The sequence below is a fragment of the Salarias fasciatus genome, chromosome 10, assembly GCF_902148845.1.
Source record: "Salarias fasciatus chromosome 10, fSalaFa1.1, whole genome shotgun sequence".
In the NCBI taxonomy this organism is placed as follows: domain Eukaryota; kingdom Metazoa; phylum Chordata; class Actinopteri; order Blenniiformes; family Blenniidae; genus Salarias; species Salarias fasciatus.
In genome coordinates, this window is record NC_043754.1 from 18,420,505 (window position 1) to 18,443,066 (window position 22,562).

The following is a 22,562-nucleotide window of genomic DNA, read 5'->3' on the forward strand; positions in this document are numbered from 1 at the left end:
ATGCTGGCCTGAAATAGACCCCAAGCTCACACACTATCCTAGCAGCCGAGCTAACTTTTGATCTGCTTCTGACAGCCGGCTCAGAGGTAGAAACTCTGAAGGCTTTGAGTCTGGCCTGTGGTATGAGAAACAAGAAGAACACGGTAAACCCAGGTGGAGTCACCCACTACCAACTAACACTGATTAACTCTTTCATTCAGAACACTTCCAGTTAGCTGAAGAAAACTAAAATATATTATTATTACTATCAATCACACACAACATTACATTTTGTTATGTCTAAAAAAAAATCATTGAGAATAAAATTGGAATAAAGGAAACTGTGTTAGTAATATTTCCACAAAACGTCTGAATGGTGAATGTCTGTCTGATATGTTATTTTAAACTAAACTAAACTAAACTCAACTAAACTAAACTAAACTAACGTTTATTTGATAGCAAGGTTTTCAACGATGGAAGCACTAAGTGAGCTGAGTTTTTTTAACAGAGGACATTCGGTGTCACATGTTGTGAGCCAATCAAATGCAGCCCTGTTCCTGAGGGCAGGGAACCTGTTTTAGATTCTTCACATTGATCAAGACGTCCACATCACGATGACATCTTTGGCTTTTGCCCCATATCTAATGTTTCTGTTTCTGTGGAGGATAGGTAAGTACACTTTCTTACAAGATTATATTTATTTTTGTACAATTATTTTTTACTGCAATCAATATTTGAAAATCAATATTTTGAATTGATTACAGATCTTTTTTTTTTCTTCTTCTTCAGTCTTGGCAAGTGACCTTCAGGTGTCCTTACACATGTGCCAAGAGAGAGAATTTATATCAAGGAGTGTTGGTGAGACTGTGACTTTGCCATGCCGTGCTAATCACAGCACAGCTCGCATGTTCTTCTGGTACAAACAAACTCCTGGACAGAAGCTAAACCTCATCGTTAAGCTCTACAAGTTTAATCACGAAGGCGAGTTCAGTGATGAATTCAACAACAATGAAAAATATTTGCTGGACACTAAAGGTGGAAGGTTTCACTTGACGATCTCAGATTTACAGATTTCAGACTCTGCGACGTACTTTTGCATGGGCAGTAGTGCACACATGGTAGGATTTGGAGAGGGCGCCACGGTCAGTGTGAAGGGTTCAGGTTTGGACGTTAAAACGTTGCTTTACCAGTCAGAATCGGAGACATTCCAGCCAGAAGATGATGTGTCTTTGAACTGTACAGTACACACCGATAATGCTAATGGAAGCCAGAGCATTTACTGGTATAGAAACACAGAAGAACCCAGTCCAGGATTATTTTATGTCAATGAAGGCAAGAATGATCAGCAACAGATGAACGCAAGCACTCAAACGTGTGTGTACCACCAACCAAGTGAGAATTGGACTCATACTGGGACTGATGCCTGTGCTGTTGCCTCGTGCGGACTTGTACTGTTTGGCAATGGGCCCAAGTTAAAAGGTATGCGGATAAGTATTGAGGGCTGCTTACCGAAGAAAACTTACACGAAAACTGTATTCATGATTGTCTGAAGGTCTGTAAAATTGGTTTCTCTGCAGATGAAGTGAGTTGTCCCTCTTCTCTGGTGTATATTTTGAGTGGAGCTTTGGTGTTCACCATCACTCTCAGTCTTTTATTGGCTTTCTTGGTCTACAAGTTGAAGAAAAGAGACCACTGTCACTGTACAGGTACTGTACGATCTGCTATCCACAGCTCAGCTTTAAATGTGTGTACAGAGAGGTTCAACAAAAGTGTGAATGCATTACAAGTAAAAGTGACTGTTACATTGTGACTGCAGGAGACATCAGGCAAAACAGCTTTACTTATGCAGTGATCCACCCAACACTAAATTTGCAGGGAACAAAGAGTTACTTCTTGATTGTCGCTCAAAATGCCAACAGCTGTCAAGCACAGCTTTCATTAACTACCTATTGTTTGGTACCTGCGTGTGCATTTTATTGTTTGATAAACTTTGGTCAAACTAAAGAAACCATGGACACTACAGTATTTAAATGTTATAACAGTTTTTTTCCTCTCACTATGCAGGACTGACGACAACAAACTTGGATTCTGCCACAAATAGCGTAGAGGTGAGAATAAATGATAAAGTCCTAACATATTTGTTGAAAAAGGGCTTGGCATGGACTTTTGGAATGATCTGTGTTTTTGTATCAGGGTCATCAAGATGCCGATCATCTCCATTATGCTGCTCTGAGGAAACAAACGTTCAAACGACCCAGAAAGCAGACGAATGATTCCATCACTGAATGTGTGTACTCCAGTGTAAAGCAGTAAAGATTCACTCATTTCACAAAAGTTGTATATTTCTTTAAAAATTAAAAAAAGAAAACTGCTTTCAAGACCACATAAGAACTGATTGTCAATAGAAAGAGTTGAATAGCTGCACAATGACTTTTTCAAGCTTGTTCTATTAGTATTATTTTATCAGCACCTCTTCTATCTCTCTCTCCAAGTGTGGTTCTAATGAAAACTGTTTCATCTGTATTTCACTGGTTCCCACCACGCATAACTTTTTGCATTTAGTACCAAAACTTTCAATTCTGATTTCATTTGACCAGAACATTTTCCTCTGCAACTTGGCTGTGTCCGCAACGTGTCTTGCGGCAAACTGCAGATGGGACCTACGATGGCTTTGTTTCAGTAACAGTTCTCTTCTTGCCACTCCTGCATAAATGTGCATTTTGTGGGTGCACAGCTGAGAGATAGCTGTAAATAGATTGTCCCATCGAAGTTGTGGATCTCTGCAGCTCAGCCAGACTAATCCAGTACATTTACTGAGATTAGGCTGCACACAGGTGGCTTCATTTAAGAATTTGGTGGCTTCTGAAGACACTTGTTTACACTGGATTCTATTTTGGGGGATCAGAGTGAATGGGTATTTTCATTTTTTTATTTGTAAACAAATCTAAAAACCACTTCCTTCCCAATGATGCTGAACACTGTGTTGCTCCATATAAAATCTCAATAAAATACTTTTACATGTGTGGTTGTGAAATGACAAAATGAGGTAAAGTTCAAGTGATATGAATACCTTTGAAAGCCACTATGCATGTTCACCAAGATCTGCTTTGTGTTTGTTTTAGTGTGGTTTTGTGAGCAAAGTCTTCACAGTGTACTGAATGCACTGCAGCAATAAGTGAAGAAATCCCCTTTCTTCACAAACCCTGATTGTCTGACAATAACTTTTTCTAGATATTGTGCATGATTATTGAAATGTTTGGGACTTTTTTTTTCTAAGTTACTGTCGAGTTATTGATCTTGTCATTTTTCATTTCAAAGGTGGAAAAAAATCAACAGTGCTAATGAAGGGGTGGGAATGACAAATAAGTTCTGTTGTGACCCATGTAACTGGGGAGAGTGGGGGGCAAGTGCCACCAGGCAAGTTTCTCCTGAGAGGTTGAAATCCCCTTACCACATTACAGTCAAGCAGAAAGGTTTTGGGCAGGTACAGAAACACTTTCAAAGCAGTTAGCGCTAAGTTATGTTAGTTGAAGTGTCAGTTTCTTGCTTTCCAACAGAACGCAGCTCATTTTTCTGCTGAAAAAAAACAAGTGGTTCTTTTGTATCAGGATTATTCATGCAAGCCAAAAACAATAATCAGTGATAAAGTATCATGCAAAGCATTTAACAGGTTAAGTGTATTGTTTAGTCAATAGTATCAACATTGGTGAAGGTCACACATTGGTCCATAAAGAAATCAAAAAAGATTCATACTGATAAACTGAGATGTGGGTTCCAGAGCCCAGGCTGTGTGTGGAGGTGAGCCTGACACCCAGGAACAATTTGCCATGGGAGACCCTACCAGGTGCATAAAGTCCAAGACAACATAGCTCCTGAGATCATGCGGGATCATGTGAGATTCACAAAACTTTCGTATCTGACCAAACTCAGTGTGCGAATGAGCAGGTGTTGATAAATTCTCAGGCTAAAATTGATCGTCATTAACATGCCACTCCCTAAAATATGCATTGTTCAGAAATACGGAGGGGAGAATCCTTGGCAAAAAAATAAACTTTTCCAAGTTGGAAATCGATCCCCTCACGCCTGAAGTGGAGGTAAATAAGGACAAGCTCTTTGGAAGTTTAAAAACTGGAATTAAAGGAGTCCCAAAAAATGCTGTCTGGAAGAAGATCACAGCAGCAGTGAACAGTGTTGCCATAGAAGAACGGACACCGAGTGACGTTTGAATAAATTATGGGTCCATCGGTTGAACCCTGATAGTATTGTCTATTACAAATAATGAGGCTTATAAATGTTACAGAGGTGACATTTTTATTGTCCCGTTTAATGATGTCTAAGAGCCAGACACCGGTGGCACGGCGGCCAGCTCACCTCCCCAGAGCGGTGACAGTCCCACTGAGCCGGATCCAAGACCGACCCACAACCGGGACCCGGGCCACAGAGGGCGGGCGCCTGCCATCCTGTACTGGCCCGACCATCATTACTAAGAGGTTCTGGAAAGGCAAACAGAAATCTGCTGTTGATTGGCTGACATCGTGACCACGCTTGAGGGAATCCATAACAAAACTAGAAATTGGCACTGAGAGAGCGCAGACCTCCGCCACAGCTCAAATCAGTCACCAACAACAATAAGAACACCATATATAATAAAACAACATTGTGATCGGGGGTGTGATCGGAGCGGAGCGCTGCGGCGTGCGGTGCCTCTGTCTGTCGCCCTCTCTCCTTGTGTGTGTGTGTGTGTGTGTGTGTGTGTGTGTGTGTGTGTGTGTGTTTATCTGAAAAGGAAAACCGAAAAGCAACATAATTTACGTTATTTTTACGTCATTTTAATTTGAAAATTGACTGGATTGTCTTGTATTTTCCGTTCCCGACTTCCTGTCTGGTGCGATCTGCTCTGTCCAGCTTTACAACTGGCGGTCCACGGCGCGCGGAGAAAAGAGAGAGGAGCGGAGCGGCCGCAGTCCGCGGCGCTATCCCGCACCTCCTGTATGATCCGTCAGATAGGTTAACAGGGGTGCCGATCTGAAAGTCGGCGCTCGGCGCTTCCGCCTCCACACGCGGCGCGTCCTGTGTGAACCAGGTGTTTGTACCCCCCTGTCGGTGGGCCTGCCCAACTATGTGAAAGACTCCCTATCTGTCAATGATAAAGAATCCTTTAAAAAAGTCCTCGATCCAGACAGTGATCCGGATCATCACCAAAATTTAATGGATTCTAAGTTAGCCCAAGACCCACCTTTCCACAAAGTTTCATTGCAATCCGTCCATTACTTTCTCCGTAATGTTGCTAACAAACCAACCAACCAACAAACCAACTAACAAACCAACAAACCGACGTGATTCCATAACATCCTTGATGGAGGTAATTAATGACAATTAAAAAATTCTTCATAAAATGTTTGACTAAACATTGTCCAATGTCTGTATCTGGTCTCCCTTTAGCTAAGAAGCTATCTCTAGGCTACTTGCATCACATCACCGATTGAATGGAGCATTTGCTAAAGAGAGTAAATTTTACATTTCAGAAGTGGTTCATCAGGTCCTGTCTCCTCTGTACAGCCCCCAGTGGAGCTCTGCTGGTCACGGTTCTCTGGACATCAGGTCCTCTCGTTGCACCGGCGCATCAAAAGTCACTCCACTGACCAGTGCAATATTGTTCAAAATGCACACGCCAAAATAAAGTCACACACCTTTTTGGAGGTAAACAGTCATTTTCCCCTGCTGGTTCAAGACAGAACCACTTGCCTTTGAGCAGTCTAAAGCAGCAGTGCTCCAGTAATGTGTATTAAAACTGTTAAAACTGTACCCCTCCTCTGTGCCAGGGTTTATCAGCGTTGTCATTAAGAATTGAAAATCATTTACTAATCACACAAGGGGAATTTTGAATAGATATTCTGTAAGGATATTGTTTTATATATTTGTTTTAATCCCTTTACCTTTGAATCTGTACTGAATATGTGGCTGCTTGTGTTTCATGACAAAATTATTTCAAATCTGAAGCTATAACAATATTTAGCTGCATGCGTGCTGACGAGGACGAGGGGGGCCCATCTTCTTCTACTGTCGTTGATATGGGTTAACAGACCGTTTTTACAGGTACGGGAGGGGCTGCCTCTCTGAGTAGCAGAAAAACGAGGAAAGCTCAAACACACAGGCACAAAGGAAAAGAATGCTTTGGGGGTGTTTTTGATGAGTACATAACTATATAACAAGGTTAAAACATACAAAAAGTGAATTTTGCATGATACAGCCAATTTAAGATTCTTTTATTTGTTTTTTTAATTTCTTAATGGCCTTGATCCTTCTTAATAACTGATCTGTTTTTACCATATTGACCTTTGTGTCAATGTCAATCTTGTCTTCATTTCTATAACACATTTAAAAAGGGCCTATGGCCAGCCAAAGTACTTCACAGTACAAACACAGAACAGTAAAAGAACAACACGAAAGTAAGATAGTAACAATGAGAATGAGAGAGAGAGAGAGAGAGAGAGAGAGAGAGAGAGAGAGAGAGAGAGAGAGAGAGAGAGAGAGAGGAGGCTCTGCTTAACAGGCCAAGGTAAACAGATGAGTTTTTATCCGAGATTTAAAAGTACAAAGGCTGTCCACAGTCTGCACTGAGAGGGCAAAGTATTCCACAGTCTGTCACAGTCTGGGACGCTCTCTGCACGCGGGGCGAGGGTGGGGGAGGGGGGGGTGATGCGGAGAACATTTACGACAGTGAGCTTTCACAGGAGACCAGTAGGGGGAGCGCGAAATCAAATCTTGCATAGTTCTCCTTTAAGAAATTTAGGTCCATCCATAGTTTAATATTACTCATGCAGTGAAACAGAGCATTAAGAGAGTCTTTGGACAGAACCTTGCAGGGATCTCAAACTCCAGTCCTCGAGGGCTGCAGACCTGCATGTTTTCCATGTCTCCCTGCTTCAACACAGCTGATTGCAATGAGGCTCGTTATCGGGCTTTCTGCTGAACTTGGGCTTCATGAAGCTTCATGAGATTCAGGTGTGTTGAAGCAGGGAGACATGGAAAACACGCAGGTCTGTGGCCCTCGGGTACTGGAGTTTGAGACCCCCGTTTAAGTGCATGCACACTTGCACATCATCAGCAAAGCAATGGAAGGGGACACCGTGTTTCCTGAAAGTTGATCCCAGTGGAAGCATGTAAAGGGAAAACAGTAGGGGGCCCAGAACTGACCCCTGGGTTACCCCACAGGCTAGAGGGGCCACTGAGGAGGAAAGCTGCCCCAACTGTACGCAGAAGGATCTACCAGTAAGGCAGGACTGAAACCAGTCCAAAGCAGTGCCTTTAAAGCCTACAAAGTGCTCCAGGCGTGACAGGAGATCAGAATGATCAACCGTGTTGAATGCTGCAGTTAGATAAAGCAGGATTAAAACAGCACAATCTTATGGACCCTGAGGTCCTCTGGCAGCGGCCTATTGTGTGTACCAAAAGCCAAAACCAAGACCCATAGTGATGGGGCCTTCAGACACTATGGCCCCCACTGGTGGAACAGTATGCTGGAGAACCTCAGGACCACAAAGACTTGATATTTTTAAAGGAAGCTTAAAAACACACCTTGTAAATCAGACTTTTAACTTGACTTTTATATCTTTGATTGATTGATTCATTGATTGATTCCACAGTGCTGGCAGTAAGTTGGACCTGTTTCGGATGCATATTGGACTCTGGCAGGACTGCCGTTCACTGGTTGTGTTCATAATTTTTATGGACAGAATTTCAAGGTGCAGCCAGGGGCCGGAGGGGATCCAGTTCGGGGACCATAGGATTTCATGTCTGCTTTTTGCAGATGATCTTGTCCTTTAGATTTCTTGGGCACTGGGGTTGGTTGCAGCTGGGTTTGACGTGACAGAGATGAGGATTAACACCTCCAAGTCCAAGACCATGGTCCTCGATTGGAAGAAGGTGGCCTACCCTTTCCAGGTCAGCAGAGAGACCCTGTCCCAAGTGGAGTTCAACTATCTCGGGGTTTTGTTCATGAGTAAGGATGGAGTATGAGATTAACAGGTGGATCGTTGCAGAATCTGCAGTGATGCAGCCATTGTATCGGTCCGTTGTGATGAAGAGGGAGCTGAGCCGAAAGGCAAAGCTCTTGATTTACCGGTCAATCTATATTCCTACCCTCACATATGGTCATGAGCTTGACACAAGGAAATCTGAGCAGCCCTGGTTAGACTGCTGCCCCTGTGACCTGGTCACGGATAAGCGGTTGAAAATGGATGGATGATAAGCTGATTTGATGAAGACATTTACATTAAATTAACTTCCTTCTGTGGTGCTCACATATTGAATCCGTCTTGAAAGATTCTCTCAGTCTGCAGCAGCAGGGAAAGTTACAGCAATGCTATTGTGGTGTGGAGGTAAATTTAGCTTGAGGTTGATTTCATCAAAGTCATTGAAGAAAACGCTCTCTTCCTCAAATCAGCATCATCTGCTGACTATCAGGAAGCCCTGAAACTGTGGAGACAGTCTCAGACACCAGAGGTTATGCATCCTGTGACTGTGGTGGCCCACTTTCCAAACAATCACAATTTTGTCCTCACCAGACTCGCTCAGTTCCTGTTAAATGTTTTCAACGTTCTCTTTTTCTTGCTAACAGCTCAACTTTAACAAAAATTCACAACCAAATACATCCCATCCCTTACCTGCTGCCATTATAACTGGATAATCAGTGTTAACCTGAGAGCGGTCATAATGCTATGGTGGCAACAATGTGAAAATGCAGTGAAAGTATATTTAATCATTGCTTGAAATCTATCCTGGATTTCCAGGTCTAAAAAACAACATTGGGACATTTATAATAGGTACTGTGCAAACACATATTTGATCACATAGTCTCAGCTATAGATCTAGTCCTGCAAGTTCAATATATCTTTGATTGTTCCACTGCTGAAATCTTATCAACACCTCCTGAGTTGTGAGAAGTCTTCAACTGACTCAGGTACCTCCAACCACTAGATTCCTTTTATGGAACAAAAAAATGAGATTTGCGAAGCACGTCCCCTTGTTGGCCAATCAGTACAGTTTCACTACCCTCCTCCTTTAAAAGTGTAAAGACAAATCAAAAGGCTTTTCACTCAGCATCTGTTTTCAGCAGCATGACTCCTCCAAAGTTTGTTTTCTATCTGACATGTCTGCTTTTGGGCAAACTAGGTAAGGTTCAATTTTAACATTTACATTTATTACGAATGCACTAGTACATGTATATATATGTATATGTATATATATATATATATATTTTTTTCTTCTTTTCATAAAAAAAAATCTTCTTTTTCTGTGTTCTCACAGTCAAGATGGATCATTTGAAACAACCTGCAGCAGTGCTTCAAGACAGAAGATTTGTATCAATTGACATTGGCGACAGCTTGAAACTGAAATGCTTGGGCGACAATGAAGCAATGAAAATATTTTGGTACAAGCAAATACTTGGTCAGAAGCCGGAGCTCATCTGCAGCACCTATAAATATGGCACAAATGGCACTTTTCACAACGAATTCCACAACAACCCACGTTTTACAGTGGAGAATACAGACGGGGAGAGCGCCTTAAAAATTTCACAACTCCAGGTTTCAGACACAGGGACTTACTTCTGTGCACGAAGTGTTTCATTTATGTTTGAATTTGAGGAAGGGACCACAGTCAGTGTGAAGGGTTCAGGTTTGAACACTGAAGTTTGGGTTCAACAGTTGAGAACTGACACCGTCCAGTCTGAAGGGTTTGATACTTTGAGCTGTACAGTTGAAACTGGGAGCTGCAATGAAGAACACAGCGTTTACTGGTTCAAGAACTCGGACGAAGTCTTCTACACATATGGGACCAACAACTCTCGATGCAAGAGGAAACCCAGCACACAATCACTGTCGTGTGTCTACAACCTGCCGATAAAGAATCTCAATCGGTCTCCTGCGGGGACCTACTACTGCGCCATCGCATCATGTGGATATATACTGTTTGGAAATTCGACCACACTGAACTATCAAGGTGAGAACCTGTTTTGACGGAAGTCATCTCATTTATTGTACAATTACATGAACGATCTAATCAGGATGAATGTTTCTTTAGGCAAGTTGAACTCTCCTGGCTTGGTGTATTTCTTGAGCGGAGCTTTGGCAGTCACCGTCGTTCTGAGTGTTGTACTGACCGTCTTACTGTACAAGTTGAACAAAAGAAGCAGGTGCCAGTCGACAGGTAACTATTGTACCGTATATGTACTCTGAAGAATAAACTCTCAGATTCTCTAATGAATAATGTTTCTCTGTTTTCAAATCAGAGGGTCAAGCAAGATTTTCAGCTCCGTCGATGCCCGAAGCAGAGGTAACTATTATTACTGCAGCTCGGCTGAATTTCAATAAACTTTTAATGACCTGCACAAACAAATATTAACTGCATGGAAAGAAATATATTAATGATCTGCTGTCTATGTTTTGTTTCCAGAGTTGCGAAGGCGCAGAAGACCTCCACTATGCTGCGTTAAATATGAATCGAAGCCTCAAATCAAAAAGGCAAACTGTCAACACCAACAGTGAATGTGTTTATTCCAGAATACAGAAATAAACTGGACTTTTGTTTGTTACTAAATTCCTTTCAGAGTTATAGCATAGATCTATTTGTACATTTGTTAACAGGAACTTTAAAAGAAATATTGCTTCGTTGACTTGCTGTGTATTTTATTACATATATATACCTTCAAATAAGAACTAGTCCCAAGGAAACTGTTGTCTTAAAACAACCATGAGATGTAAAACTTTTTTTTCTCTTGTTCGGATGAAGTTGTATTTCAATTGTCTTGTAATAATGGTGATGATTTTTTTTTGGTATGCAGGCATTCATTAATTCAGCATCTAATAAAAATGTATATGCGTCATCAACAATGCCAGCTTTGAAAACAGCTTTAATGAAAGTAATTATACACAGAAATCACAGGTCTTTCTGATACTGATGCACGTAGCCTTCAGCTGTTCACCTCTGTGTGCTCCATTTAGTTTGTCTGTTTGCATAGGCTGACTACGCAGTCTGTAAATGTGTCCATGATATAATGAATTGCTAGTGAGTCAGATCCATTTCAAACTGAAAGGTTTAGAGATATGTTGTAACTGTAACCTCACTGCATGTTTGATGGTAGAATAAAATAAATCCAACAAAGACAGGATGTGTGCATGTGACTGTTTCATTTCCTGCAGGTCAGCAGCACCCCGAACACCCCTCCTCACACTCCTGCGCCTGTCTTTGTTCTGGATTACCTTATTTTTACGACAAACACATGTTCGCTGGTAATAAATGACATTTCACAGGTGACACTGCCTTGGATATTCCTCTAACACCAGCAAAAAAAAAAAAAAAAACGTGAGGCGGGTGCTTCTGATGGATGAACAAAAAATTAAAGCATAAACTTTTTTTTAACGAAGACTGTGTGCCTGTTTACACCCAACCACCAACTGTATGTAGGATGTTGTTGAAATCTTCCCTGAAGGTATCTGGCTTGTCCATACTCAACTTTTTGCTTTTTGACAAGTAATAGCTATCCTCTGCACCTGTAACATTAATTTCCACCTTCAATTACCCATTCCCATCAGTGTTACTTTATTAACTGTAACTAATCTCTTGCTTAGACATTTGATAAAGAAAAATAATCACTGATAAATATAATTGAAAATGTTATATTGAATAAGGGGAAAAAAGCACAATCTTCTTTTCTACTTTTTTGTCAAAAAGTTAAATCAATGTATCTGTTCATGTTTTAAAATCAACTTTGTCCTGATATATGAGGGCTTTGAAAGTTTTTTCCTGTCATTAAGCCAAACTAAGTCACACAAGCAGTCAATATAACACCTATTGATTTAACAATTCTGTCAATGGATCCATGCAAGAAACTGTAGCAACCAGTACCATCACTTGTCCTGCCAGATCCCAAAATGCTTCTGTGCATCATAAATTGTGGTTTGAAGAGGCTTTCTGTGTATATACAAAAGAGTCAATACACACTTTGCAATTGCACCAGCAGATGAAACACCACTGAGGCCCCGACTGACCACACTGTGATTGATCGTCCCTCGGTGGGGCAGGTTACTCGACTACTCACACTAAATGAGACTTTCATGACATTTCAAGACCACAGAAGCTGTGCACGGCTAGATGTTCCATTCACAAAGGTGGGTGCAGAAAAGATGTGAAGCAGCTACTTCGCGTTGGTAAATATAACCAACATACAGTCTGCTTTCACTCTTGGTCAGTGCAGGAGCTGCAGTGGTTTCAGCAGGATGCAGAGATGCTGTAACTGAATCATCACTTCAGAGCAGCCATCCTCAGAGATGCAGCTAAAAATAATGATGAAGTCTGAGGTTGAAGTCACCTTGTTATTTCAGAGGTAACTGTTGTGGCAACAACATCGTGATTCTAAATATATTTAAAATGTAATTGAAAGAACGATTAAATGATCGGGAGAAAAAAAAAGACTAAATTTGTCATCAATGTGCATAAACTCGCACTTCAGGAAGATTTTGCAATAAATTTGGTTATGTATCAATGAAATTGTGCCATGGCTGGGTTTAACAAAGAATTATAAGAAAACTATAACAAAAACTATATCTGAGAGTTGACTACCAATTTCAGAAAAATGTTAAGTGCAAAATTAAAGGGAATTTGAACAGTCCCTACAATCTACTTCACACCAGCTCACCAATATGTGATGGTATTCTTATTCCAAGTGCTGAAAACAAAGCAAAACAAACACTAGATCAAATCAAAAATCAAAAGCTCAACTCTCTGAACACAATTTCTCACAAAATGTTTCAAATCACTTTAGAAGTTTTGTGCCATCATTAAATCTTATATGGAAAACACTGGAATGTTTGTCATCTTCAAGGTATTTTGATACATTCTGAATTGTGTGTAATTTAAAAGCAACAATTCCAACGAACTCTTTAATTGAAAAGAGGTACGAAATAAAAAGCTCGTCTTTAATCACTTATGTAACAGTCACACGTGAGTAGAACAGAACTTCAGCACCGTTTCCTGAGGTGGACATACACAGTCACTTCAAACTGGCCAATCAAGCGCAGCCTTTGTTCTTAAGAGTAGAGTGTCAGGATACCTTCACACAGCACAAGAGTTCCAACATGCTGACACCTGCACACTTCATCCTCTCCCTCACATGTCTGGCTTGGGGGAACATGGGTGAGTTCTCTAAACTTGAAATATTTGCACTTCATGCAGTTTTTTTTTTTTTCATTTCAATTTTAAAGGACTTTAAAAACTAATTCTTTTCTCATTATTTTTCAGCCCTGAAATCTCAGCTGACATTGACTTTGTCACAGCACCAGGAGCGACATTTTATATCAAGGAATGTTGGTGAGGATGTGATTCTGAACTGTTCCTACGACGCAGGAGGTGAATCAGCATGGCTCTTCTGGTACAAGCAGCCCCTCGACCAGCAGCTGCGCCTCATCTCCTCCTTCTATGTTTTTGACACAGAAGAATCTTTCCACAATGAATTCAAGAACAACCAGCGATTCACGCAAGAGAAAGCGAACAACTTTTATCACTTGGTCATTTCAGAAGTGCAGATTTCAGACTCTGCCACTTACTACTGCGCAAGCAGCAACGCGTATGATGTAAAGTTCACAGACGGTGTGACCTTGATTGTGAGAGAGCCAGGTCTGAGCGTCCAAGCCTGGATTGATCAGTCGGTATCAGGTGCGGTCCAGCTCGGCGGCTCGGCGACGTTGCGCTGTGATGTACAGGTGGAGATCTGTGACGGAGAACACAGTGTGTACTGGTTCAAAAACTCAGCAGACCATCATCGAAGAATCCTTTATGAAGGCAGAGCGCGAGAGTGTGAAAAGAAAGTCAACACAAAGACACTCGACTGTGTTTACCACCTGGATCTGAAGGGCCTGAATCAGTCCCACGCTGGGAACTACTACTGTGCGCTTGTTGCATGTGGAAACATCCTGTTTGGAAATGGGACCATGCTGGGGTTTGATGGTAAGTAACACCATCGCAGATCATGTTATTGTTATTCTATGTCACTTGTTGTTAGATGCAGTTACATCATTAATAAAAAATACGCAACAAATCCACAATAATGTGGTACTGTTGTGGTTGGTGCTCATGTAAGACCGGACTGCTGCCGGCCGACTGGACCTTTGAGCCCGAAACTCTTAAGTTCTTCCTTTACCTGTGAATACTGCAGATTGCAGATTTTCAAAACAGCTCAGTCAATCAGCTCTCTGTCTATTTGTTTGATGATGAATCTTTGGATGAATGCACAGATGAAGGCTGGAGTCTGTTTGACGTTGTGGCTTTCGACAGATGGGGTGAACTCTCAGGTCGTGGTCGACGTCCTGATTGGAGCTTTGGCATTCTCGACCATTCTGTCAGTTGCACTGAGTGGCCTCGTCTACAAAGTCAACCAAAAGAACAGCTTCCAGTCCACTGGTACAGTACTTGAAACTCTACATTTGTCAGTGTTTTGGCATTTTAGATAATAAAACCGTTTGTGACTTTCACATCAGATGTGGAATTTTCAGCTCCCACACTCATCGAGGTAAGATTTTCCTCCTGAACACTGTAAAACTTATCCCAGTGCAAACTGCAGATTCACCTGTTTTTGATATACCTTATTTCTAGGGTGAGAGCCAGGAAACAGACAACCTCCATTACGCTGCTCTGAGCTTGAACACATCCAAGAGGTTAAGAACACAAAGCAACCCCGCCGAGGACGGCTGTGTTTATGCCAGTGTGATGAAGTAGAACCACACCAGCTTTGTTTGCTTTATATTCTTGTAGATTTAAATGATAAATGTATTTTGCTTATATTGCACTCTCTTTTCACTGCTGCATGAGTCCCAATAAGCTTTGCATTGTTATTCACATTGACAATATCACTGTTCCAAACCACCTTTGATAGGTTAACAGTTGCATTGTGGTCCGTGGTTCAACACAAAAACCTCAAAAAAAACTTGAGATGAGCATGCTTATTTTTTATCCTTTGTCATTTCATATTCCTTTTATAACCTTTTTTTTTTTCCATGATGGCAATATTTTCATTTTGTGTAAATAAAGTATCTGATAAAACCTGTATTATTTTAATGGGTCTTAGATTTTGAATTGCTAAAGCGCTATTTTATCATCAAATATGGTGAAGCAGCTTTCGATGACAAAAAAAATCACGTGGCTGAACCGTGCATACATTTATTAAATTAATGTGTGGAAAACTGTGTCAAAGTGGTTTTATATTTTTGCACAACACAAAACAAGGACACGGCTCTGAAAAAAACCCAACTACCCACTGTGTGAGGTTACTCTTTTGAATTGCAAAAGAAGAGAAAGAAAAAAAAAGGTTTTGACAGGCTGATAGTTTGTAAGTAGGACATTGGGCGTCACATGTGTCAAACCAATAAAACACTGCTTCGTGTTTGACAATTGCAGCTGAGCTGTTTTGCCCATTTGATACAGAAAGATGAACACAATGGCCTCTGGCGTGACGACCCTCTACCTCACATTTATGTTTGTTGGGAATATGGGTGAGTTTTGTTTAAATTAATTTTATCCTCAATGGGAATCGAAAAGCTGTAGTAATTTAAAAATTTTAAAAAATCAATTTGCTTTTTTTTTTTGTGTGTGTGTTTCTATCCAGCGTCATCGTCTTCATCCGTTCACCCAAAAAGAGACTTTGTTTCAGTTGAACCGAACAAGACTTTAATTTTGCAGTGTGTCTATGAGGGAGACGTGAATCCAAGGCAATACTGGTACAAACAGTCTTTTGGACAGAAGCCAAGGCTGATCTCGTCTTTCTATTCATACAACGAGAAGGATGCTTTTTATGGAGAATTCCGCGATGACCCACGCTTCACGCTAGTTGTTACGAATAGAAGCAGCTATCTGAAAATCACAAATTTGAGCATGTCAGACTCAGCAACTTATTTCTGTGTAAGCTCCTACTTGTACACGGTCAGGTTTTCAGCGAGCATTACAGTCAGCGTGACAGATTTAAGCACTGAAGCGATGCTTCATCAGTCCACGCACAAGATCATTGAGCGAGGAGATTCTGTAACTCTCAGCTGTACAGTCAACACCAGGAACTGTGACGGAGGGCACCGGGTCTACTGGTTCAGAAAACCTGAGGGAAGTCTTCCAGGACACATTTACACCTCTGGAGACATGATTCAGCAGTGTGACACGAAAACGCACACCTGTGTTTACCGCCTAACAATAAAGAGCCCCAGTTCGTCCGATGAAGGGACCTATTTTTGTGCAGTCGCCTCGTGTGGACACGTATTGTTTGGAAACGGAACCAAGTTGAATATCAGAGGTAAGCAAACATTTAAATGTTGTGAAAAGTTGTTCAAAATTTCAAATTGAAGCCTGGTACCCTCTCTTTGCAGATGATGATGTTAAATTCTGGAAGGGTGCCTCTGCCTTCACCATCATCCTGTGTGTTTTATTGGCTTTGTCCATATGCGTGATGATCACGACAAAGAGCTGCCGATCTCCAGGTGATTTTCACTTGTGTTTTGTTGACATCAAACAGCAGATTTTCACAGAATTTGAACTGAAAGGTGTGTTTTTTTTTGTCTGTTTCCTGATCAGAGTCTGTCTCAGAATTAATAAATCCCCCTCAAACAGACATTAAGGTGAATAAATTGAATAATTCTAAACTCATTCAATCAGCTTGTTTCTGCACAATGAGCTGATACTAAAGCCAAAATGATTGTTTGCTAGGGTCACCCGCCTGCAGGATGCCTCGGTTTTGCTGCTGTGAGCGTCAACCTGACAGACAGTTCAAGAAGACTGTTGGATCCTACCTGGAGTGCATGTGTGTACTACAGTGTAAAGCAGTAAAACTACTGAAAAATGCTTGCCTTTTTTTTACCCTTTCGGTGAGTGGAAGAAAAGACAAAATGTACATTGTGCCTATTGTGACTTGCCTCTGCCCATAGTGAGCTGGGATCAGCTCCAGCACCTGCTACAAGAAGATGAATGTATGGAGAAACATGGCAAAATCTTTCATTTATTTATGCCAGTCTATTCCAGTAGTGTGGCAGGGGAGGGGGGTATATCTACAGCGGGTCCAATACCTTTTCTTCAAAGGTCCATGGGCTGTGCAACGAAGATTATAATAAATTTGGGTCCTGATTGTTAGCTTGATTTTTTTTTTTTTTTATCAGTGGTTGAAATAAAACTACATTTGATAATTACATGACTTGGACGAATGTTTTTTTTTTCATTGTTTTGCAACTATTCCAGTATATGTGTTCTGTTAATATATTCCCAGAAGAACTGAGGGGAAAAAATCCCAATGAAAATCCATAATGTAATATTATATTTAAGAGCAGTTTCTTTACTTTTTGATGATCTAACATCTATGAACATGTTTTTTCCTAATAAACATAAGTACAGCTTGGAAACCACTGAGCTTGAATGTGTTTTCGTGTCTTCTTTCTTCTACACATGGTCGATACTTGAGCAGATGTTATGCTGGTCGATCTCACACACCGCAGATACTGAGGGAGCGATATCATGCCGACAGAGACAATATATCAGTCACTGCGCGCCCCCCCCCGCCCCATATTCCTTCAAGAGGGGGAAATAGGTGGGCTCCATCTGTGACAGATTAATCAGTTATCGTGAGATCCATGACAAAAGATAAAGCAATGTAAAGAAAAAGAATAAGAAATATCGATCTCGCAGCCATTCATTAATTCTGAATATCATAAAAACGCAGCTGTAACCTAATGTGCGTCTTCTTTGCGCTGACTTTAGTTCAGACGTCGGATATTGGAGGTGTAACACACACAACATGATAACTAAATGAAAATCTCAATCAAATCAGGTTTTTAACCAGAAATGGTAAATACACACACATCAAACAGCACATGGGCATTGATTCAAGGACTTAATGTTTTTTCTCAAGCTGTATATTGATCATGTCAGCATATAACTGGATCTTTTAAAAACCAAAAAAAAAAAAAAAAAAATTGTTTTCATTAACTTCAAATCTAAATTTACGGTGAGGGATGTTTTTGTTCATAACATATTTTTGACAAAGTTAATCTTCTCAAATCAGTATCCCCTGCAGTGATCATGTGACCGTGTTACACAAGACACGCTGTGACTGTGGCTGGCCAAGCTCACACAATATAGTCAGTCTGAACGAGCTGCATCCTTTCACTCAACCCAGCAAGCCGATCGTGATGGCATCTCTGACGCTGGCTTTTTGTCTTCCTTTTCTGCTCATCTGGAAGATGGGTAAGTTTCACCTGTGTGACTCAAATGTGCGGTACGCCAGTTTACATTATTTTTCATTGTTCTCTGTTTCCCATTTCTTCAAGTTCCTGGTCAGAATCTGTCTTCATCTGATCGTCAGGAGAGAAGTTTTGTCTCGGTTCATGCTGGAGAAGATTTGACCTTGAGTTGCTTCTTTGGCACTGAAATTCCTGGAAATGTTTACTGGTACAAGCAAACTCTGGGACAGAGACCCAAGCTGATCTTCACCTTTCGTACAGGTGGTCAGAACTTGTTTCATGATGAGATCAAGAACTTTCCACGCTTCAAAATGGAGGAAAGAGATGGCAAGGCTCTTCTGACAATCACAGATTTGCACACTTCAGACTCGGCTATATACCACTGTATATTCTATTCCTATCTAACACCTACTTTTTCAGAGAGCGTCACAGTCAGTGTGAAGGGGTTTGGTTCAAACGCCACTTTGGTCAATCAGCCAGGATCTGACAGTATTCAGCCAGGAGGCTTTGCTACTCTGAGCTGTACAGTACACCCTGGGAGCTGTGATGGAGAACACAGTGTTTACTGGTACAAAAGGTCGGAGGAATCTCTTCCAGTTCTCTTTTATACCCACGGTGGCATGAATGACCAGTGTGACTCCCAAAGTAACACCTGTTTCTATGAACTGCCGATGGAAAACCTGACTCGGGCTGACGCTGGGATGTATTACTGTGCAGTTGCCTCATGTGGACAGGTCCTGTTTGGAAACGGGACCAAGCTGGACATCAGAGGTGAGTCACCTCAGAACCACAGAGCTGGGTTTGGTCGTTGTTGAAAAACTGTCTCAAAAATGAAACTGAAGTCTGATTCCCTCTGTTGGCAGATGATATTGTTGTTCATTTCTGGAAGGGCGCCTTTATATTCACCACCGCCGTGAGTGCTTTTTTGGCTTTCTCCATTTGTATGATGATCAGGACAAACAGCTGCCAATCTGCAGGTGACTTTTTCTTTTGTTTTTTTGTTTCTCTTCTATCTTGCAAACGATTTCCGCTGAATTTGAATTAAAAATGTTTCTTAGTTTTTTTTAATGAATAGATGAATGGCTTTTTTCTTGGTTATGATTTGAAAATACAAACATGAACAAACTACAAACTAGCAAAAGGAATATGCTTAAGCCAACGGTTTATTTAGACCGATCTTACAAAATCTATGAAATAACTTAAAATGTTGTAACTAAACAAGACACCCAACAAATAAGGAAGAAGAAAAAATTCATCAAGAATTATAACATAACATTTCTTTCCTTTCATCATCATTCTGAACAGTAATTCATAATTATATATTTGATACTTTTCTGAAAATTGAAAGCACAGCTACATCGACATTAATTATTGAGAGCATTTCACAGTGTAAATCCCTTAACAGAAACATCTAGTTTGTATATTTGTTCTCATTTTAAGGACTCAAAAACAGACTGTCCTCTGAAATTATTAGTGCCTTATCTTAACATAAAAACTGTTGAATATACACAATGGACGAACATTTTAAAAGGCAGGGTCATATGAGGAATGAATTCGTGAACTGGTGCTAATTCTGAATCTAGTAACTCATCTGTAGTTTGATTTGTGAATCTATATTGTTTGATACACAATTCCCAAATATCTGAGCAGTAGTACCTATACGGCACTGAAAGTGAAAAACAGAGAATATACAGGCTTTTTCTCCTTAGCAGATAATAAATTGTAGATAGCACCTCAATAAATATTGATAATTTTTACTTGGTAGGATCTTTTCTTGCTTCCAACACAGTTTTTCATCTACAATCATGACAAAAATGTTGCTTAATATGCTTGTTTGATTTCAACTCTAGGTAATACATTTTCTTTTCATTATGGGATATTTTGTTACTTTCAAGTCATTGTTTTTTACAGGACCAGTTCCCTTTCTACTGTTACAAATAATTCTCTCATTTCATTTCCTGAAGAAAATACATTTGTGTCATCAACAGATGTGACCATTTTTAATTCTTTAATTTTTTGTCATTGAAAACCAAATGTTGTGAAACATAGATTATTTTTCTAGAACGCATTTCAGTGTCAATGATTAAAACATATTGAAAACTGTTATCCAAATAACTTTTACACTTATGTTGACATGTACAGTAAACCAAGATGTTCCAGTTTGCACAGTTGTAAAGAATGATCAGTTGTATCAAAAGGTTCACTAAAACCAATAATAACACCTAAAATATAGGTTTTCTTATTGACATCTGCTAATACAGCTTCTACAAAATCCTTTAATGTTAAAAAGTTGATTGTTTATTCCTGAACAATAAACATATATGTTTTTAAATTGTTTCAGACTTGTCCTCCTTTTCCTTTCAGAGTCTGTCCCTGGGTTATCCAGTCCCCTGAAAGCAGACGTTAAGGTACACAACTGTAACCATTCGATTATCACCCATTCACCTCGATCTTTAAAGCAAATGAATATTTTCAATTTATTTTTAAGTTAAAAAGTGTCATTTTGCTGGCAGGGTTACCCAACGGCAGGAAGTCTGTATGTTGCCGCTTTGAGCGTCAACCTGGCCGACTGTTCAAGAAGGAGGGATCCCACCTGGAGCGCGTGTGTGTACTACAGCGTAAAGCAGTCACACCACTAAAGTCTTCTGATTTCTTTCTTACTGTTTTAAACATCGTTCAGCAGAAAACAAAGCAAAACAGTTCCCGGGAACTTTTTTATTTTTAGCATGCAAAGGCAGCAAGACACATTTTAATCAAAATCATCTCATGTACAGAAAATACAATTACTAGTTGATTCCAACAGAAAATATTTTTGCCAATATTGGGTTACAAATATATTTTAAGGTCGTCAGTCCTTTTGATATTCCAGTTGGACTTAGTGACAGACACAGAATTAGGACAAGAAGTTTGTTGGTTTGAGCATGACCTTTGACCCCACAATGGGCGCAGTACTTTTGCAGCACAATGCTTTATAGCATATGTAGTTAAGGCTAGCTGTAAATAGGATAGAATAAATGCAGGGCAGTAATTTCACCGAGGTGATCAATAAACTGCATCTTCTGTTTTCTCTTTGTGATGTTGGGTTGGGTGGGGTTGGAGGTGGCGCTTTGTGGTTCATTAATAAAAAAATGTGATAATAGTTTGGCAGAGTTAAGATGATCAACAGATGTTAAAGTGCATAATGGCTGTTAAAAATATGTGTTGTCTGAATATTTCTTTGTGATTCTCTATTTTTGTTGAACAAATAATTCAACAGTGTGTCCTTAGAGCAGAGGATCACATTCTCTGTCATGAAGCCTGTAGATTAAAACTGCAATTTAAATCGCAATAAATCCATGTACACGACTTTCACCATTAAAATGAAATAAAATACAGTTTTAGACATCTGATTTTGAACAGCTGTGTCTGTGTGCATTCAATAATTCAATCCAATGTTGCTTCTTCCACACATGAGCAGATTAGGTCAGCGGAGAAATCCTTACTACAGGTTGTCTTTGTGATTGTTGCCCAGTGCTTTATTTCCCAGTGCTGTTATTTGAAGCACATATTGCAACTGTACTTATATAAGTACCTAATGTACAGCGCTTTACACATACCAGAGTCATATCCAGCCATGCGGGGGCCCGAGGCAAGATGCTGTTTTTAGGAGCCCAAGGCATTCGCCTAGATCATCTCATAGCAACAAACAGCTCTGTATGTACACAAAACTAAATTTAAAACTACAAGATGCAACATATACAGGTCAACTGCGGTGTGTTGCTTAAAGGGCAACTCCGGTTTTTTGACACCTGGACCTTATTTAAAGGTGTGTGCATGCTCATAATCGCTGCAAAATCGCTCATTTCGGCTATATTTCTTCATCCATCGCCAGTGTTATCATAAAATCAGCTCGTCTACCGTCTTCAGGTGGGTCAGCTGACAGTTTTCGCTAACTTAGCCACAATTAGCTCGAATGGGAGCTTCTCTCCCCAGCAGAGAAGCACTTTGAGTCAGTCTCGGCTGTCACGGCGCCCAGGCGTCTGACTTCCAGGGGCCGAGTTGGGGCCGATTGGGTAAATGGCCCGGAGCTGCTCCACGGAGGTGACGGGAGAGCTCCAGCAGCGCCGGCCTGCTTCACGCGCCTCCGTGGTTATGCGGCGGGTCCCCGCACGTCTCCACCCGGGAGCGGAGATCCGTTGCTCCACGGAGGCGGGTGAAGCAGGCCGCGGCTTCCAGGGGCCGAGTTGGGGCCGATTGGGTCAACGGCCCGGAGCTGCTCCACGGAGGCTGACGGAAGAGCTCCGGATCTCTGCTCCCGGGCGGAGACCCGCTCCGTGC

General features: G+C 40.8%; 5 protein-coding genes across 5 annotated transcripts; all 5 read left to right on the forward strand.

The window, feature by feature from the left end:
* The first annotated feature begins 493 nt into the window (after positions 1-493).
* On the forward strand, positions 494-3,004 carry LOC115395374 (uncharacterized). The gene is made up of 5 exons (XM_030100885.1): positions 494-648; positions 769-1,458; positions 1,557-1,685; positions 2,044-2,087; positions 2,173-3,004. Exons 1-5 carry the CDS (start codon positions 594-596, stop codon positions 2,290-2,292), a joined length of 1,038 nt encoding a protein of 345 aa, XP_029956745.1. The 5' UTR covers positions 494-593; the 3' UTR covers positions 2,293-3,004.
* A 6,085-nt stretch (positions 3,005-9,089) lies between these two features.
* On the forward strand, positions 9,090-11,210 carry LOC115395894 (uncharacterized). Its single transcript, XM_030101571.1, has 5 exons — positions 9,090-9,153; positions 9,289-9,981; positions 10,063-10,188; positions 10,271-10,314; positions 10,435-11,210. Exons 1-5 carry the CDS (start codon positions 9,099-9,101, stop codon positions 10,552-10,554), a joined length of 1,038 nt encoding a protein of 345 aa, XP_029957431.1. The 5' UTR covers positions 9,090-9,098; the 3' UTR covers positions 10,555-11,210.
* A 1,906-nt stretch (positions 11,211-13,116) lies between these two features.
* On the forward strand, positions 13,117-15,034 carry LOC115395896 (uncharacterized). The gene is made up of 5 exons (XM_030101574.1): positions 13,117-13,173; positions 13,279-13,983; positions 14,311-14,436; positions 14,514-14,545; positions 14,629-15,034. Exons 1-5 carry the CDS (start codon positions 13,170-13,172, stop codon positions 14,749-14,751), a joined length of 990 nt encoding a protein of 329 aa, XP_029957434.1. The 5' UTR covers positions 13,117-13,169; the 3' UTR covers positions 14,752-15,034.
* Positions 15,035-15,432: 398 nt separating this feature from the next.
* On the forward strand, positions 15,433-17,328 carry LOC115395895 (uncharacterized). The gene is made up of 5 exons (XM_030101572.1): positions 15,433-15,524; positions 15,638-16,312; positions 16,386-16,496; positions 16,591-16,634; positions 16,723-17,328. The coding sequence occupies exons 1-5, from the start codon at positions 15,461-15,463 to the stop codon at positions 16,840-16,842; spliced, it is 1,014 nt and encodes a 337-aa protein (XP_029957432.1). The 5' UTR covers positions 15,433-15,460; the 3' UTR covers positions 16,843-17,328.
* Positions 17,329-18,132: 804 nt separating this feature from the next.
* LOC115395636 (uncharacterized) lies at positions 18,133-21,600 on the forward strand. Its single transcript, XM_030101259.1, has 5 exons — positions 18,133-18,249; positions 18,333-19,016; positions 19,109-19,222; positions 20,610-20,653; positions 20,759-21,600. Exons 1-5 carry the CDS (start codon positions 18,195-18,197, stop codon positions 20,882-20,884), a joined length of 1,023 nt encoding a protein of 340 aa, XP_029957119.1. The 5' UTR covers positions 18,133-18,194; the 3' UTR covers positions 20,885-21,600.
* Positions 21,601-22,562: the final 962 nt, after the last annotated feature.

What these genes read in the sequence shown, in the direction of transcription:
- LOC115395374 (XM_030100885.1), top strand. Translation starts at nt 594, where the DNA reads ATGACATCTTTGGCTTTTGCCCCATATCTAATGTTTCTGTTTCTGTGG. An exon ending in CAATGGGCCCAAGTTAAAAG is followed by an intron (nt 1,459 to 1,556) that starts GTATGCGGATAA and finishes GTTTCTCTGCAG; the next exon opens with ATGAAGTGAGTTGTCCCTCT. An exon ending in AGACCACTGTCACTGTACAG is followed by an intron (nt 1,686 to 2,043) that starts GTACTGTACGAT and finishes CTCACTATGCAG; the next exon opens with GACTGACGACAACAAACTTG.
- LOC115395894 (XM_030101571.1), top strand. Translation starts at nt 9,099, where the DNA reads ATGACTCCTCCAAAGTTTGTTTTCTATCTGACATGTCTGCTTTTGGGC. An exon ending in TCTGCTTTTGGGCAAACTAG is followed by an intron (nt 9,154 to 9,288) that starts GTAAGGTTCAAT and finishes GTGTTCTCACAG; the next exon opens with TCAAGATGGATCATTTGAAA. An exon ending in GACCACACTGAACTATCAAG is followed by an intron (nt 9,982 to 10,062) that starts GTGAGAACCTGT and finishes ATGTTTCTTTAG; the next exon opens with GCAAGTTGAACTCTCCTGGC.
- LOC115395896 (XM_030101574.1), top strand. An exon ending in GAACAGCTTCCAGTCCACTG is followed by an intron (nt 14,437 to 14,513) that starts GTACAGTACTTG and finishes CTTTCACATCAG; the next exon opens with ATGTGGAATTTTCAGCTCCC. An exon ending in CAGCTCCCACACTCATCGAG is followed by an intron (nt 14,546 to 14,628) that starts GTAAGATTTTCC and finishes CCTTATTTCTAG; the next exon opens with GGTGAGAGCCAGGAAACAGA.
- LOC115395895 (XM_030101572.1), top strand. Translation starts at nt 15,461, where the DNA reads ATGAACACAATGGCCTCTGGCGTGACGACCCTCTACCTCACATTTATG. An exon ending in TATGTTTGTTGGGAATATGG is followed by an intron (nt 15,525 to 15,637) that starts GTGAGTTTTGTT and finishes GTTTCTATCCAG; the next exon opens with CGTCATCGTCTTCATCCGTT. An exon ending in AACCAAGTTGAATATCAGAG is followed by an intron (nt 16,313 to 16,385) that starts GTAAGCAAACAT and finishes CTCTCTTTGCAG; the next exon opens with ATGATGATGTTAAATTCTGG.
- LOC115395636 (XM_030101259.1), top strand. Translation starts at nt 18,195, where the DNA reads ATGGCATCTCTGACGCTGGCTTTTTGTCTTCCTTTTCTGCTCATCTGG. An exon ending in TCTGCTCATCTGGAAGATGG is followed by an intron (nt 18,250 to 18,332) that starts GTAAGTTTCACC and finishes CATTTCTTCAAG; the next exon opens with TTCCTGGTCAGAATCTGTCT. An exon ending in AAACAGCTGCCAATCTGCAG is followed by an intron (nt 19,223 to 20,609) that starts GTGACTTTTTCT and finishes TTTTCCTTTCAG; the next exon opens with AGTCTGTCCCTGGGTTATCC.